The 16,735-nt window shown below is 47.8% G+C and overlaps 1 protein-coding gene across 11 annotated transcripts in view; it reads right to left on the reverse strand.

Moving 5' to 3' along the window:
* Nucleotides 1-2,383: 2,383 nt before the first annotated feature.
* WNK2 (WNK lysine deficient protein kinase 2) overlaps nt 2,384-16,735 on the reverse strand; it is a 118,169-nt gene continuing 103,817 nt past the window's right edge. For 8 of the 11 annotated variants that reach the window (XM_045064970.1, XM_045064969.1, XM_045064976.1 and 5 more), the window contains one exon: nt 3,641-5,318. In XM_045064970.1, coding sequence (XP_044920905.1) covers nt 4,989-5,318 — 330 coding nt within the window. In that variant the 3' untranslated portion in view covers nt 3,641-4,988. Of the gene's footprint in view, nt 2,583-3,640; nt 5,319-16,735 lie in introns of those variants that run through there. The other 3 variants (XM_045064977.1, XM_045064974.1, XM_045064973.1) reach the window with 2 other exon arrangements.

Raw genomic sequence — 16,735 nt, forward strand, 5'->3', positions numbered from 1 at the left:
GGCTAGACTGCAGAATCATTTATGATCTAGAAACATAGTGCTAACATGGCATAGCCGGGGTGCTCAGAACCCTGGGGGATGCTTTCTTCTGTTTTACTGGGTTTTCCAACATCACAGAGAACAACCCAGCCTTTTAATAAGATGCACATTTCAGAACTTAAGCTTGTCAGCCCAGAGCAGATGCACACAGACCATGGCAGGCGCTGCAGGAGAGTGGGGCGGGGCGCTCTCTGGGAAGAATGAGAATTGGAAGCAGGGTCTGCAGCTCAGCACCTAGGCCTGTGGGAAGAGCTTGGGTGAACCTGGACAATGGTGCCATTCCTGTCCTGGAACAGTCTGGGCTGGGCCCAGGGGCTCTGGGAACGCACCCTGTGTGGGGCAGGTCTGTTCCAGTTCAGAAACCCTGTAAGCAGCGATGAGCAGCTGCAGCCACAGGCTTCTGCCCACAGCTCACCGTGCAACCACTGTGCTTGTTGAGGATGGTTCTGGGATGCGCCTGAATTCTCCCTTGAGGGGCTTGAAGCCAAGTGTGACAAGTAAGATGTATACATAGGAACCTTGTGGGGTCTGGTGAGTGGTTCCCACCAGCCTTGTGACAGAACTAAGTGCGGGGGAGATCCTGAGGGCTTGAGAGGGCCAGAGAGGAGTCCTGGAGCAGCGGGAGAATGAGGGTGGGCAGCCCCAGGGGGCAGAGGCGCCCAAGCAGCCACGTGCAGGGCACATCTGAGGGGAGGCCGGCACAGGGAATCTCAGACCTGAGATGGGGGGCTGGGGCTTACCCTGGGAGTTCCAGAGACCTGGGTGTGCAGGGCCCCCTGGGGTGGCAGCTCGCTCATGGCCATCACCAGCCTGTCCCCCAACTTGTGCTCGCAGTATGGCGATCGAGAGCTGCTTCTAGAGGGCAGTCCCCTTTGCAGGGAGGACCCTGCTGCTCCTCAAGTGGGCGTAGGGCAGATACTGCTTCTTGGGGTCCCAGGAACTAGGGGTTGCCAATTAGGGAATGTGGGTAAACCCTCACCTGAGCTGTGGTGTGAAAGGTGTTCCATCCCAAAGTCTCCCTTGTGCAGAATCCTCCCCCACGGGAAAGGAGTCTGGGTGCTGTCTCCTTAGATTCTTACGGAACCCTTGGGCCTCCCAGGTCCTTGTGTCCAAGTACTGTTGGGAATGAGCGCCCGCTGGGCCTCCAGCCTTCTGCCCTCGTCATGTTTACCATTAGCACCTACGATGTTACTTGCTTAAAGGGATGAAAAGGTAAATTGTGCATTACTAGTGCAGTAGAAACCTAGGACCAGCCATGACGGGGACAAAGAGAACCTGAGGGAAACACAGGATGTTGCTCCGTCCAGCTGCGTGCTTGCCTGCTCTGCTCCCTCGCAGACAAGAGCAGGGACTGAGGCCCAGATGCGAGCTAGGCCCAGGCAAGCCGACATGAGCAGGGCATGCAGAGCTGGAGAGAGCTGGGGTGGAGAGTCCTCATGAGTGTCCCCAAGCCACATGCACAGGTCCCCTGCAGAGCCCATGCTGCTCTGCTTTCATCAGCCAATTGGACAGGAGTCTTGTCACAGGCTGATCTTTTGTCATGATGAGCAAATCCCCTGTGACAACTGTACCCTGCAGCATCTGGGGCTCTGGCAGCAGCTCGCCCCAGGTGCTGGTAGCCCTGCCCTACAGTCACCACTGGAGGAAGCACTAAGTTGTCATCCAAGAGGAATGACAGCAAAGCTGCAGTTCCTCATCCTGATGAGTGGGAGCCCTGAGCTGGGCTCCAGCGTGAGCCCCACCCCCCCAGGCCAGGCCACGCTGCAGCCTCTCCACTGCAGGACTCTGAGGCTGCTTGTAGGCTTCCCTTTTTTCTTTTGGGGGTGCAGCCCTGCCCTGTCATTCGCTGTGGCTACAGGTCTCAGGCTGCTGTGGATGCCCACGCTGTGCCCCAAGCATGAGTGTCGAGCTTCTGAGACAGAGCAGGGGAGCCCCCAGGTCAGCAAAATGAATGGAGCTGTGTGTGCCAAGGGCCACATGTAATGGGTGCTGCTGCTTGGTCTCCTAGGGCCTGGTGCTGCCAGAAACCAGGGGTCACCCTGGTGTGATGGGGAGGGTCCTGGAAACGATCCTCGTCCTTGGCTGCTTCTGAGCAAGGTGGGACCTCATCACCTGTCTGGCTTGTGCCGGCTGCTGTCCCAGCCTGAGGACCCTGGGCTAGAAGGTGCACTATAAAGTGCTACGTAAACGTGCAAGTTTCCCACCACACCAGGAACTTCTTGGTCAAAGGCACCCCCAGACCTTGTCCTGCTGCATCGTCCCAGGACATGTTCCAGCACCCCTCACTCACTTCCTACTGTCTCAGGCCACTGGATAGGACAGAGCTTGAAAAACCAAAGTCCCCTTTCCCCCAAAATATTCTTTATTCTTGCATTACGTCTGTGTTTCCAGTTGTGAATAAAAAATGCTTAGAAAGTGGTTACAAAACAGCGTGAACTGGACACGAGGCGTGGACTCGCCTTCTCCACGTGTGACGACATGGGGCCTGGCGTCGGGGTCGGGCTGGCCTGCCTGGGCTCAGTCGGGCTTCTCACTCTCAGAATCTAGAAAACAAAACCGCCACAGCTCATTACAGGCCCAACTCGTCACACAAGGCCCTGGAAGGTGGAACAGCGTGGCCAGACGGTCATCCTCCCATAGGGGAACCGGTGGCCTGTGACCCCCACACTGTGCAGGCAGACCCCAAGCAGCTTCTGCCATCGGGCCAGCTTCTGCATGGAGCCACTGCCCAGGACCAGACAGGGCCTGCTGGCACCTGCATGTTTGCAGTGCCGAGCTCCTTGGGTGCAGTGAGAGAAGCCGCAGCCCTGAGATGCCCCAGCTCTGCCCAGGCCAGTGTCAGATGAGGCGCCAGATGGGGCTGTGGGGTCTGCACTGGTTCTGAAAAGGGGGTCCCCTCCCTCCGACAGCATGGGCATAGGGCCTGACTACCTCTTAGCTGGCTGGGCCAGGAGGCACTGTAAACCTCAACGTGAGTGTGTACAGGGCGTGGGCAGGAGCGCAGACCGCCGAGTGTGATGCCACCGAGGGTGGGTCGGCTGCAGAACGGTACCAAGGGCCATGAGGGCCCTCCCCAAACTTGCATGTGCTCCAACCTTCACGTCCTCGCCAAGCCTGCATTCCCAGTGCAGATCCAGGAGAAGGTACAAAGGCGCTCACCTCGCCCCAGCTCTCCAGCCTGCTTTGTGCAAGTCAGTCCGTGTGGACAGGGGTCAGAGGCACCAGTTAGTTGCCCATGAGTCACACTCTCCATGGGCTAGAGCCCACTGTATGTCCAGAGTGGCAGAAAGCCAAGCAGATAGGCCTGGAGGCAGCAGACCTGGGTCCTCAGGTCCTAGGCCACACCTGGCAAGCACCATGTGCCGAAAATGGCAGGGCGGGGGTGGTGAGTCCCACCTAACAACCCACTGGATCCCAAGCCAGCTGAGCACACACCAGATGTGGCTCCTGCTGGGGACCCGGACCCCACCATTCAATCCAACGTGTCCTCACAGCCACCCTGGCCTCTGGGAGCGGAGTGTAAGGCTGCGCCCAGGACAGCCTAGGAGCCTGGATGCTTTGACATGGGCAGAGGGCAAGGAAAAGATGTTGTTCCACACTGTTTTCAAGCAAAAATGTTTATTTTTCTCCTTTATATGTACAATCTCTTGGGGATTCCGTGCCACTGACCATACATGTACGAGGCCAGACCCCAGATCTCCCCTCTGGTGCAGCAGTGAGTTAGGGAGAGCAGGAGAAGGCAGCTTCCACCCCCTCAGGAACCAGGTACATGAAATTCTACACCAAGGGACCCAGGGCACGTTACAGAGAACAGAAATCTCTTATTACATCATCGTGCCCTGGCAGAAGACTGCGTAATCACCTAGAAAACTCAATTCTAACTGAATTGATGGAATAATCCACGTAAAATCACTCAGCCCATTCTCGTGAGGTCCCACAGTACGGCGGAACGATACAGTTCACAGAAGGCCCAAGCTGCCTTCTGAGGGGAAGTGAAACTGTCTCGGCCATGAGGAGCAGGGACTTCAGCTCCCTCCTGGGGCTGCATGGTGCCCATCTGGGAGGGGTCCCACTAAAACCTTCAGGGGAGGGGTTCTCCTGGTCCTGGCCAGGCCACCTGCACGCACACAGCAGAGTGAGACCCAGGCCTCCGTGCAAGTGATGCAGGAGGAAGCACAGCTAGCAGGAGGGTCGGCGGAAGCCCAGAGCTCAGGGGCCTGTGTGGTCTCTGCAGGGTAGGTGGCCTGCCTGCCCCCCACTGGCTTTGGGTCGAGAGGGTGTGCCTGCTCATCTAGCATTTTCCAGCAGGCTCTGCACAGCCAAACACAGCTGCTTCTATTCCTTCCTGAGAGACTGGCTGCCGCCAGCAGCACGCTCCCCCAGGAAGCGCACAGCCCCGGGTAGCCTGCTGGCAGCACCCACAGCACTACTGCTGCTGGAGGCCGGGGGCAGGGGGTGTCCGTCTGTCTGCTCTCAGGGACCAGAGGAGCCCAAAGAGACCTAAGAGAGATCTAAAGTCAGGCTTTAACTTCAGATTTATAAACTGTTTGTATCTCTGCAACTGGAAATGGGCGAGATATCAAAGCACAAGCCAGTTACCAAAATGAAATACAATTTTTTCAACATATGATTTTCTTTTTTTTTAAACATCTCTTTTCATCAGGGAACAGAAAAGCTGGAATTCAAGGCACTGGACTTCTGCAGGGCGATTACAACGTTCTAGCCATGGATTCAAGTACAGGAAGTGGGTGCAAAGGCTGTAGGTGTAGAGCACGGAAACGTAAGAGGGAGCAGGTGTGCAGCAGTCAAGGAAGCAAGCATCGCCCGCGCGCCGGCCCCTCGCCAGGCACCCACGGGCAGGCGGGGCAGGACTCGGAGGCTAAGCCGCAACCTGGCTCCTCCAGACTGTTCAGTTCCGCGCATGCCAGCTGACAAGTGGTAAGAGAGCGCTATGTGATTCGCAGTCTAGGGCCCGGTGCGCTGACCACAGGCGGCCGCAAGTACGCAGGCAGTGCAGGCACGCCTGCTGCCCCCAAGCCCAGCCTGGGGGTGGGGTTCGGGCTGCCGACCCGGGCTGCCCAGGGCCCCCAGGACACTGGAGGTGGGAATAGGATTCCGTACTGGCCCAGAGGCTGGGCACAGGGTGGGGCTGGTAGGCCGGAAAGGGCAGTACCTGGCATGGGCAGGGCTGGGGCGGTTCCAGGAATGGCCGCGGTGGCTAGAGGGCTGGGCGCTGGGGCCAGACAAGGTGTCCCCACTGCTGCTCGAGGGGCGTTCATCTACGAGACAAGAAGAGGAAGGCACATGTGGCTGCCAAAAGCTGGCCTCCCCAGGGATCCCCACAGATGCGCTCTCCTCAGCAGAGAGTAGTCTCAGGACCTGCTACGGGGTGTCTTCTAATGGCTGATACCAAAGCGACAGCATGGGCCAAGAAGCAGTCTCCAAAGCCGCAGCCGGGCCACCTCCTGGCCCGGCTGTCCGTGGGCCAAAGTGGACCCTGTGGGCACAATGAGGAACTGCACACCCCACCCCAGGGCTTTTTATTTGACCGGTCAGGGTCTTTATGGAAGGACCTGAGCACAGGAACTCATGGCAGGGCAGGTCCCCCTCTCTCCACACCCCAAGGGAGGAGCAGCACAAGGATGGGAGAGTGAGTAAGGATGGGTGGGGAGACCAACAGAACCAGGACACCGAAAACCGAGGCCACGGAGATTACAGACCAGGAGCCTTCAGTGCCCGAAGTCCAGGCAGATCGAAGAAAGCAGCCGTGAAAAGAGCACAGCCACGTGGAGTCGGCCCCAGAAATGCAAGGGTGCTCTTCCCGGGGAATATCGCTGCCTCTTGCCCCAGTCACACCGTAAGGAAGAACCCCGTGTGATGCTCTCCGCAGACACAGGGAGGGCGGCTGAGGAGTTCCGCGCTCCTTCACAGAAGGCGCAGCAGCCAAGGCCAGAGCATGCTTCCTCCGTCTGTGAGGGCCTCTCTGGAACCTGCAGCCAAACCTACGCTGCAGTGAAATGCCGAATGCGCTTCCCCTATAGCTCGCCCTGCTCCTAGTCCACGCTGTGTGGGAAGTCGCAGCCAAGGCAAGAAAAAGAGCAGAGCCAGAGATTAGAAAAGAGAAAGGAAAACCATCCTCACTTGCAGAGGACAAGATTGTGCTTGGAGAAAACTCAAAAGACTATACAAACAGATTTCTAGAACAAGCAAATGTAGCAAGATGGCAGGATACAAGATACAAAGTTCTATATACTAGCAATATACAACTGGAAAATGAAATTTAAGAACAATACAATCTACTTACTTATTTTTAAAGATTTTATTTGAGAGAGAGAGCGGGAGAGAGGGAACAAAAGGAGTGGCAGAGGGAGAAGCAGGCTTCCCGCCGAGCAGAGCGCCCGATGCGGGGCTCAGGGCCAGGACCCCGGGATCATGACCTGAGCTGAAGGCAGACGCTGAACGACTGAGCCACCCAGGCGCCCTGAAAAATCAAATTTTTGAAGAAGATGGGCATTGGAGTTTGTACCCTCCTCGCTACTAAATATACTACAAAGCTGCAGTGCATCGGGGGTGTGGTACCGTCATAATAGTGAAAGAACAGATCGATATGACCGTTCAGAAGTCGACCTACACATATAAGGGCCATGTGACCCATGTCTGTGCGATGCAGTGTGGGAAAGAAGGCGCTGTAAGAGCCAGATGGACATATGGGACAGGGGGATCCTGGCACCTTCATTAGACCACAGGCTTTCAGGCCTCAGTGCAGCAGCCAAAACAGTGACGCTTCTAGGGAAAAACACAGAAACAGAGAGAATATCCAGATTTGAGAGATGCAAAAATCCCTAATATAGGACAGAAAAATTAAATCATGGGATGAACTGGACCCCAACAATACTAAAATGTCTGCCATGTCACTTTCAGCATTGAAGAAATGAAAGACAAGCCACAGACCGATAGAACGTATCCATGATGTGTACATATGTGAAAGAACATACAATGAACTCCCACAAATCAATAATCAAGAGATAATTCAACTTTTAAAAGGTAAAGATCCCTGACTAGGCTCTTTACAAAAGCCAGCAAGAATGTGAAATGGCACTCAAAGACCAATGGAAACGTTCTAAGAGCAATTTCTAGGCCTCTGTTTTGTTTTACAGGTAAATTTTCATATAAAACATCTCATATAACTTAAAATTTTAAAAGATAAGGCAATATAAAGGAAAACAAGGTGAAAGAAAACAGAAACTGTAAAGTACTATGTGAAAGAAAGACAAGCCTGAGAATTTTTGCAGCGAGCGAGGAACTTCTAAAACAGGACAAAACAGACTTGCAGGGAAGATGGTGGGCCAGGAGGATTCTGAGCTCACCTCCTCCCAGGGTACTCCTGGATAACACCCCCATCAGTGTAAATAGCCCAGAAAGTGACCTGAAGACTGGCGGAACAGACTCCACAGCAAAATGCAGAGAAGAGGCCTCATCAAAGCAGGTCAGCAGGATAGAGACGCTGCCTGGCTCCAAACAGACCGAGGACTGTCTGCAGGAGGGAGGGACACCCCAGGCACAGGGAAAGGAGGGAAACAGACCCAGGCGCAAAGAACCCGCACGAAAATCGGGGCGTGGGATGGGGTGGGGTAGAATTATGCCAAGTCTTAGAATCAGCAGGGCATAACACGGGAACTTCAAAAATCAGCCAGCCCAGCTTTGGAGAGCCTGGAGGGAGAGGAAACGGATTACTGGCCTTGAAGAGGCAGCACAACAAATGGCCCTGCTGCGACAGCCTTGGAGCAATGGTCTGAAGAACATTCGCTTCTACGAGAACACTCACTAATTTCACAGTGAGTGCCACAGGGGCAGGGACATTTGGAAGACTTTCCAAGAACAAAAAAGATCGTAGATGCTATTCCCCTCCCTAGATACATGGACACCTCTGGGAACCAGGGCAGCAGGAACACTTTACCTTCTTCCTGCTAATAGCGGCACCAGCCTGCACCCAGCTGCAGGTGCCCCCCCCCCCCGAACCTGGCCAACTTCTGCACGGTTTTGAGCTCCTCTGATCCCCTCTACAGCTGACCTGCACAAAACTTGCTAACACTGCACAGCCTGCCCCTCCCCTGCATTCTCCTGCAGACCTGCCCCTCTGGGACACACCTGGCCGGAACCATCCAAAGCAGCACCATAACCCTGAGAGAATGCAAGCAGCGCCAACAGAGGCCAGCATCAGCCCAGGGAGAGGGGACGATAACCACACACAACAGTCCAGCTACGGCCCCAGCCCTGGACTAGGAGCAGACATCTGGTCTGGTTGGACTCGAGCACCCTCCTGACATCAGTGGAGAGATCAGCCACACAGAAGATCAACAAGGCATCAGTGGCTTTGAATGACACACTGGACCAGATGGATCTAACAGATATATTCAGAACACTCCATCCCCAGACGGCAGCATGCGCGTTCTTTCCTAGTGCACATGGAGCCTTCTCCAGAACAGATCACATAGTAGGGCACAAAACAAGTCTCCAACAAGTTAAGGAAGGCTGAAGTCATGCCATGAATCTTTTTTGACTAAAGCAGTATGAAAGTAGACATCAACCAGAAGTAAAAAAGTCTGGAAAGAACACAAATATGTAGAAACTAAAAATAACATGCTACTCAACAATGAATGAGTGGGTCAACCAAGAAATCAGAGGAAATCAAGAAGTGCATGGCCACAAATGAGTGAAAACAAAAACACATCGGTCCAAAATCACCGGGATGCAGCAAAAGCTGTTGGAAGAGGGAAGTGTAGAGCACTACAGGCCGACCACAAGGAGCCAGAAAATCTCAAACAACCTAGCCTTACACTGGAGGGAGCTAGAAAAGAAGAACAAAACCCCAAACCACTAAAAGGAAGTAATAAGAAAGATTAGAGTAGAAATGAGTGAGAACTAAGAAAAACCCAACAGAACAGATCAATAAAACCAAAAGCTTGTTCCTTGAAAAGATCAACAAATCGATAAACCCTTAGCCGGACTCATCGAGAGGCAGACAGACGAGAGAGAGGGCTCAGAGTCAGACCTGAGGGAGGCGCAGCAACAGCCAATAGCACGGAAATGCAAAGGACCACGTAAGAGAGGAGCACGGGACATGACATGCCAACAGTTTGGACAACCTAGAAGAAGTCGATAAATCCCGAGAAAAAGAAGCCACCTCCCAAAACCAAATCGGGGAAAAAACAGAAAATCTGAACGGACGGATCCCCAACAATGAAAACGCCATTGATAGAATACTCCCAACGAAATGAAAGTTCAGGACCAGATGCTTCACAGGTGAATTTTACCAAACTTTTATAGAAATTTATAGAAGTGTTAATAGTTATTCTTCTCCGGCTATTCAAGTAAATAAATAAATAAATAAATAAATAAAAGGGAGACTTGCAACCTCTTTCTGTGTGGATACCATTACCCTGATCCAAAACCAGGACCAGGTTAACAATGCCCCACACAGAGAACTACAGGCCAGTACCTCTTATTAGCATAGATGCAAAGATCCTCAACAAATACTAGCACACCGAATCCAAGAATACATTCAAAGACATGATTCACCACGATCAAGTGGGGTTTGTTCCTGGGGCTGCAATGGTGATTCAGTATTTGGAAATCACGTGACATGTCGCATCAACAAGAGAATGTATGAACCAGAGAACAAGAGAACAAGAACCATATGGTCATTTCAATAGATGCAGAAAAAGCATTTGACAAAATTCAACACCCAAGCACGAAAACACCCTCAACAAAGTGGGTTTACAGTTAACATACCTGGAGATGATAAAGGCCACAGATGAAAAACCCACGGCAAACATCATGCTCAATGGGGAAAAACTGACAGCTCTTCCCTGAGGTTGGGAGCAAGACAAGGATGTTCACTCTCACCACTTTAACTCAACATGGGACTAGCCAGAGCAGTCAGAGAAGAAAAAGAAAAGAAGTACAGAAAGCAGATGTAGATGGGGTGTAGAAAACAAATACAGTAAAAACACAGTAACTGGGGGTGCCTGGGTGTCTATGTAGGTTAAGCAGCAGGCTTGATTTAAGCTGGGGTTTGATCTCACAACCCAATGTTGGGCTCCATGCTTAACAAGGAGTCTGCTCAATATTTCTTCTCTCCCTCTCCTTCTATCCCCTTCCCCACCTCTCTCTCTTTAAAAGAAATCTAAAAAAAATACAGTAACTGAAATTTAAATCTCAGTTTACAGGGTTAATAGCAGTATAGACACAGAGAATAATTTAGTGAACTAAAAGACCTGAAGGAAATAATCCAGAATAAACTGTCAAGAGAGAAAAAAATGAGAAAACATGTAAGAGACCAAGGATAGACTAAAAGACCTTATATATGGACTGGAGTCTCAGGAGTAAAATAGGGGCAGGAGAGTAGGTCAGCAGTATGGGAAGAAATGAGGAAATGGCAGAAAAACACTCAAATTTGACCAAGAAATGAAACTGTAGAGTCCAGGAGCCCTATGAAGTCTATGTAGAATAACAATGTGTATTTTTAGGCATCTCGATAAATCTTCTGAAAATGAAACTAGCAGAAGTCGGAAGAAAAAGAATTCTCTTCAAAGCAACACACTGGAAGTTCACTTAAAAGAAGAATAAGGGAGGACAAATAACAAGAGAATGATAGTGTCATAAAGCTGAACGTCATCGCTAACCTAGAATTCTATACCCACTAGAAATGTCCTTCAAGACTGACAATGAGGGGCGCCTGGGTGGCTCAGTGGGTTAAGCCACTGCCTTCGGCTCAGGTCATGATCTCAGGGTCCTGGGATCGAGTCCCGCATCGGGCTCTCTGCTCAGCGGGGAGCCTGCTTCCTCCTCTCTCTCTGCCTGCCTCTCTGCCTACTTGTGATCTCTCTCTGTAAAATAAATAAAATCTTAAAAAAAAAAAAAAGACACAATGAAATAAAGAGCTTTTCATGGGGTGCCTTGGTGGATCCCACTGGTTGAGCGTCCAACTCTTGGTTTCGGCTCCAATAATGATTTCAGGGTTGTGAGACGGAGCCTCATGTCAGGCTCTGCTCAGCGGGGAGTCTGCGTAAGAGTTTATCCCCCTCCCTCTGCCCCTTCCCCCACTTGTGTATGGGTGCTTGCTCTCTCAAATGAATCTTTTTTTTTAATGATCTTTTTTTAAAGTAATTTTTAGACAAAAACTGAGGTATAAGTCACTGGTATACATATGTTAGTAGAAATTCTGAAGGAAAAAGCTCCTAGAAGGAAGGTTAGAGGCAGGAAGAAATAAAAAACAAAAGACAAAAAACAATAAATATGCCGATATAGATGAATATTGACTGTATAAAAGAGGTATTCGGAGACTGAAAGTTGACATAGAATTGAAAAAAATAAATGTTAGGAGGGGGAGTAAAAGCAATGAGAAGTGTTCTACTGGGTATTTTCCCCAAAGATACAGATGTAGTGAAAAGAAGGGCCATCTGTACCCCAATGTTTATAGCAGCAATGGCCACGGTCGCCAAACTGTGGAAAGAACCAAGATGCCCTTCAACGGACGAATGGATCAGGAAGATGTGGTCCATATACACTATGGAGTATGATGCCTCCATCAGAAAGGACGAATACCCAACTTTTGTAGCAACATGGACGGGACTGGAAGAGATTATGCTGAGTGAAATAAGTCAAGCAGAGAGAGTCAATGATCATATGGTTTCACTTATTTGTGGAGCATAACAAGTAACATGGAGGACATGGGAGATGGAGAGGAGAAGGGAGTTGAGGGAAATTGGAAGGGGAGGTGAACCATGAGAGACTATGGACTCTGAAAAACAATCTGAGGGGTTTGAAGGGGCGGGGGGGGTGGGAGGTTGGGGTACCAGGTGGTGGGTATTAGAGAGGGCACAGATTGCATGGAGCACTGGGTGTGGTGCAAAAATAATGAATACTGTTATGCTGAAAATACATAAAAAATAAATTAAAAAAGGCTATGAGAAGTGTTTAATGTTCTTTCCACTGCCTTGGGAAATGGGTTAAAGAAAATTAGGCTGTGATAAAGTAAGGATTTATGCTATAGTATTTAGAATATCTAATCATTAAATGAACTGCAAGAGAAAGTAAAATTTCCAAGCTAATAGTGGGAGGGAAAAGAGTAAGAAACTAAATTTAACAAATTCTAAAGAAGACAGGAGAGGAAAAGGAACATGGAACAGATAGGACAAATGAAAATATGTGATAAGATAATGGATTTAAGCTAAAATACACTGCCTTGAGGAAAATGGGTTTGAACTGTGCAGGTCTGCTTTTATAAGTAGATTTTTTATAGTACACTACTGTAAATTTTTTTCTGCTATTTTACGATTTCCTTTTTTCTTAGTTTACTGTAAGAGTACAGTATATAATACAACGTAGAATGTGTGTTAATCAACTGTTATTGGTAAGGCTAGCAGTAGCTAAGTTTTGGGGAATCAAAAGTAATATGCGGATTTTTGACTGAGCAGGGTGTGAGTACCCCTAAGCCTTGTATTGTTCAGTGGTCTGTATATGCAATTACATTGTGTGAATGGATAAAATTTAAAAGTAGAATCAAAAAATAAAACAACCGAAGTTATGTGCTTTTTACCAAAGATACATCTAAAACAAGGATATAGAAGTACTGAAAGTAAAGGATAGGAAACCATACCACGTGAATAATAACCCACCAGAACTAGTGTAGCTACCGTAATTTCAGAGAAACTAGATTTAGAGGCAAAAGTCATTAAGAGATACTTAAAGTCACGAGGACGATGAATAATAAATCTCAATTTGAATATAACTGATAGCATGGCCTCAAAATATATAAAGGAAAAATCAGAAATACAGTAGGAAATACACAAGTCCACAACCATAGTGGGAAACTATAAAAATTCCTCTTTCAGTGATTGATACAATATTCACGAATATAATACCTCAGTACAAATGACAAGCAAAACGGAGTAGGCACCTTTAAACTTCCATCCTTCCACAGAAGCACTGAAAAGAACCAGGAAGTATCAAAACCAACTTTTTCAGAATTCCAGAAAGCAGTTAAAGGTTTATAGCAATCAAACAGAAGTAAAGGACAAATCAAGAAAAAGGCAAATTTTTTGTTAAAGATTTTTTTGAGAGTGAGAGCACGAGCAGGAGAGAGGCAGAGGGAGAGGCAGACGCCCCTCTGAGCAGGGAGCCTGATGCAGGGCTCGATCCCAGGACCCTGGGATCATGACCTGAGTTGAAGGCAGATGCTTAACCAGCTGAGCCACCCACGCATCCCTAGGCAAACTTTATAAAAAGAAGAAAAGCACTTTGATGTTTTTACTGGCCCCAGGCCCTGCCCATCCCTAGCTTTATAGGCATCTTAAGGAGGGAAGCCTATGTTCCCAGTGTGGGAACCTGGTCCTTGGTTCTAGAGGGAGCAGAGCTGTTACTGCAGGTTATTACTGTTTTTGTTTTTTTTTTTAAAGAAGCCAAGTACTTTTAAAAGATTTCTTTTTTTTCTTTTTTCTTTCCTTTTTTTTTTTTTTTTTTTTTTTTGAGAGAGAGAGAGAGAACATGAAGGGGAGGGCAGAGGGAGAGGGAGAGAGAATTCCAAGGAGACTCTGTGCTGAGTCTGGAACCTGAGGCAGGGCTCAGTCCCACAACCCTCAGATCCTGACCCAAGCAGAAACCAAGAGTCAGGCACCCAACCAACTACACCACCCAGGCACCCCTTAAAAATTATTGCGTAGGTCTGTTCTAACCTGTGTATGGGCCACCTGAAGGACTGACACAAGGTACACACATCTGCCTGTACATATTTAGAACTCTCTAAGGGCAGAAGAGTGGCAGGCATTACTCATAATTGTAAGGCAATTAAAAAATCCACAGTTGCTTTGGGCCAAAGATTAAAATCATGATATAGGTAGATTGCCTAAAAGCCATAGTAGAAAAGCATGGTAGAGAGTTTCTATGGGAAATGAGGGAATTAAAAAGTATGTGTGTGCTGGGAGTTTAGAAAGTCATGCACATGCTCTATTCAGAGTACACTGCCAGGGAAGAAAAAACTGAGAAAAACCCAAGCTTTCACCACTCATCACACTGCAAGCATAGGCAAATTGTAAATGGCCTGGCTAAGTATTGAAGGAGTTCTCTAGCCTTGAGCCAATCAATCTGTAAAGACTGGAAGAGGTGTTTTTTAAGCTCCTGATATTCAAGGAACTCTCAAGCTAATGTAAGTTAAGCATTCATCGAAACCAGCAAATACTGGGAAAGAGGGGAATCTGATTTCTAATCAGATTCAGTTACTAATTATAATATGTAAGTGCCTGGTTTTCAACAAGAAACAGAAACTGTTGTTGAGGAAAGCTAGACACTGAACTGAAGACTTTAAGATTTATTTATTTTTAGAGCAAGAGTGAGAGCACATGTGTTGGGGCAGGAGAAGGAAAGAGAATCCTTAAGCAGACTCCTTGCTGAATGTGGAGCCCGACTCATGGCTCAATCCCAGGACCCCAGGATCATGACAGGAGCCGAAACCAAGACTCGGCCACCTAACTGAGCCATCCAGGCACCCCTGGATTAAAGACTTTAAATCAGCTCTTTTTAATATCCTCAAAGGGCTAGAGGAAACCATGTACAGATTGAAACCAGGACAACTGCGCAGGACATCATGAGAATATCAATAAAAAGACAAATTATAAAAGGAACCAAATAGAAATATCAGAACTGAAAAATTGAACTGAAATTTGAAAATCTGCTAGAGGGACTCAACAGCAGATTTGAACAGCAAATAAATAATCAGCAAACTTGAGACCATACAATTGATATTATCCAGTCTGAGGAGCAGAAAGAAAAAAATGAAGAGACCTGTATGGAGCCTGAAGGGTCTGTGGGATACCACTCAGCAGGCCAGTATATACATTATGGGGGTCTCAGGAGAGAGTGTGCAGGAAAAAATACCTGAAGTAGAGAAGAGACTATCAAGTAGGAATTCTGCATTCAACAGAATGATTCTTCAAGAATGAAGGAAAAAACTTAAGACTCCCAGATAAACCAAATCTAAGACCAGTTGTTACTAAAAGGTGTGCCTTACCAGAAAAGGTAGAGAGAGTCTTACAGACTGAATGGAAGGATAAAAGCCACCTGAAGAAATAAAGAAGGTGGGGCACCTGGGTGGCTCAGTGGGTTAAGCCGCTGCCTTCGGCTCAGGTCATGATCTCAGGGTCCTGGGATCGAGTCCCGCATCGGGCTCTCTGCTCAGCAGGGAGCCTGCTTCCCCTCTCTCTCTCTGTCTGCCTCTCCGTCTACTTGTGATTTCTCTCTATCAAATAAATAAAATCTTTAAAAAAAAAAAAAAAGAAGGTAACTATGTAGATAAATGTACTGAGCTTTGGCTTTAATTCCTTCTTTCCCTATATGATTTAAAGGGCAAATCAGAGGCACCTGGGTGGCTCAGTGGGTTAAAGCCTCTGCCTTCGGCTCAGGTCATGATCCTGGATCCTGAGATTGAGCCCTGCATTGAGCTCTCTGCTCAGTAGGGAGCCTGCTTCCTCCTCTCTCTGCCTGCCTCTCTGCCTACTTGTGATCTCTGTCTGTCAAATAAATACATAAAATCTTAAAAAAAAAAATAATAAAGTGCAAATCCATTATGCCATAATAATAAATGTTAACGGGCGCACAGTATATGAATTGTCGGGAAAAATACAAAGGAAGAGAGATGTAGATGTATAGGAGCAGTGTCTATATGCTATTGAAACAAAGTTGGTATTATTCAAACTAGGTCATTTTCATATGTTAATTGTAATCAGTAAGGGGACCAGTTAGAAAATAACTAAAATATATAACAAAGTAAAGAAGGGAATACAAAGTATACAATATAAAAGAACAACTAAATTTTAGACTAATTTTAACTAGAGTTAAGAAATAAAAACTAGTAAGAAAACCAATAGTTAAAAGTCAGAATTCCCTCCTTATCCCTAATTACTTTAAATATAATATATTAAACTTTCTAATAAGCAGAGGTTAGCAGAGTGGTTAAAGAAGCATGGTCAGTCTCTATGCCGCTACCAGAGACTTACTTGAGATACAAAGACCCAAAGAAGTTGCAAGTAAAAAGATAGAAAAAGAGAGCTGGGGTGGCTGTTTTATTATCAGACAAAACTGATTTTAAGTCAGAAAAGGTTATAAGAGACAAAGAAGAATACCATATATATATATATATTTTTTAAAGATTTTATTTTTATTTATTTATTTGACAGACGGAGATCACAAGCAGGCAGAGAAGCAGGCCCAGAGAGAGGAGGAAGCAGGCTCCCCGCCGAGCAGAAAGCCCGATGTGGGGCTTGATCCCAGGACCCTGGGGATCATGACCTGAGTCAAAGACAGAGGCTTTACCCCACAGAGCCACCCAGGCGCCCCAGAAGAATACCATATATTGATAAAACTTGATACATCAAAGTTTGCCAATTATATATGCACCTAAAAACAGTCCCAAATTATATGATGCACACATATAATTTGAGAAGCAAATTATATGAAACAGTTCCACACTATTGTAGACTCTAATACTTTAATTTCAATAAAGGTTAGAATAATGAGACCAATGAATAAGGAAAGAGAGGATCTGAAAAGTACAATAAGCCAATTATCCCTAACAAAACTCTACCCAACAAGAGTAGACTGTACTTTCTTTTTAAGTGCATATGGAACCTCTAAAGAATAG

Source organism: Mustela putorius, unplaced genomic scaffold, assembly GCF_011764305.1.
Source record: "Mustela putorius furo isolate JIRA1106 unplaced genomic scaffold, ASM1176430v1.1 tig00003854_pilon_pilon_pilon, whole genome shotgun sequence".
NCBI lineage: Eukaryota > Metazoa > Chordata > Mammalia > Carnivora > Mustelidae > Mustela > Mustela putorius.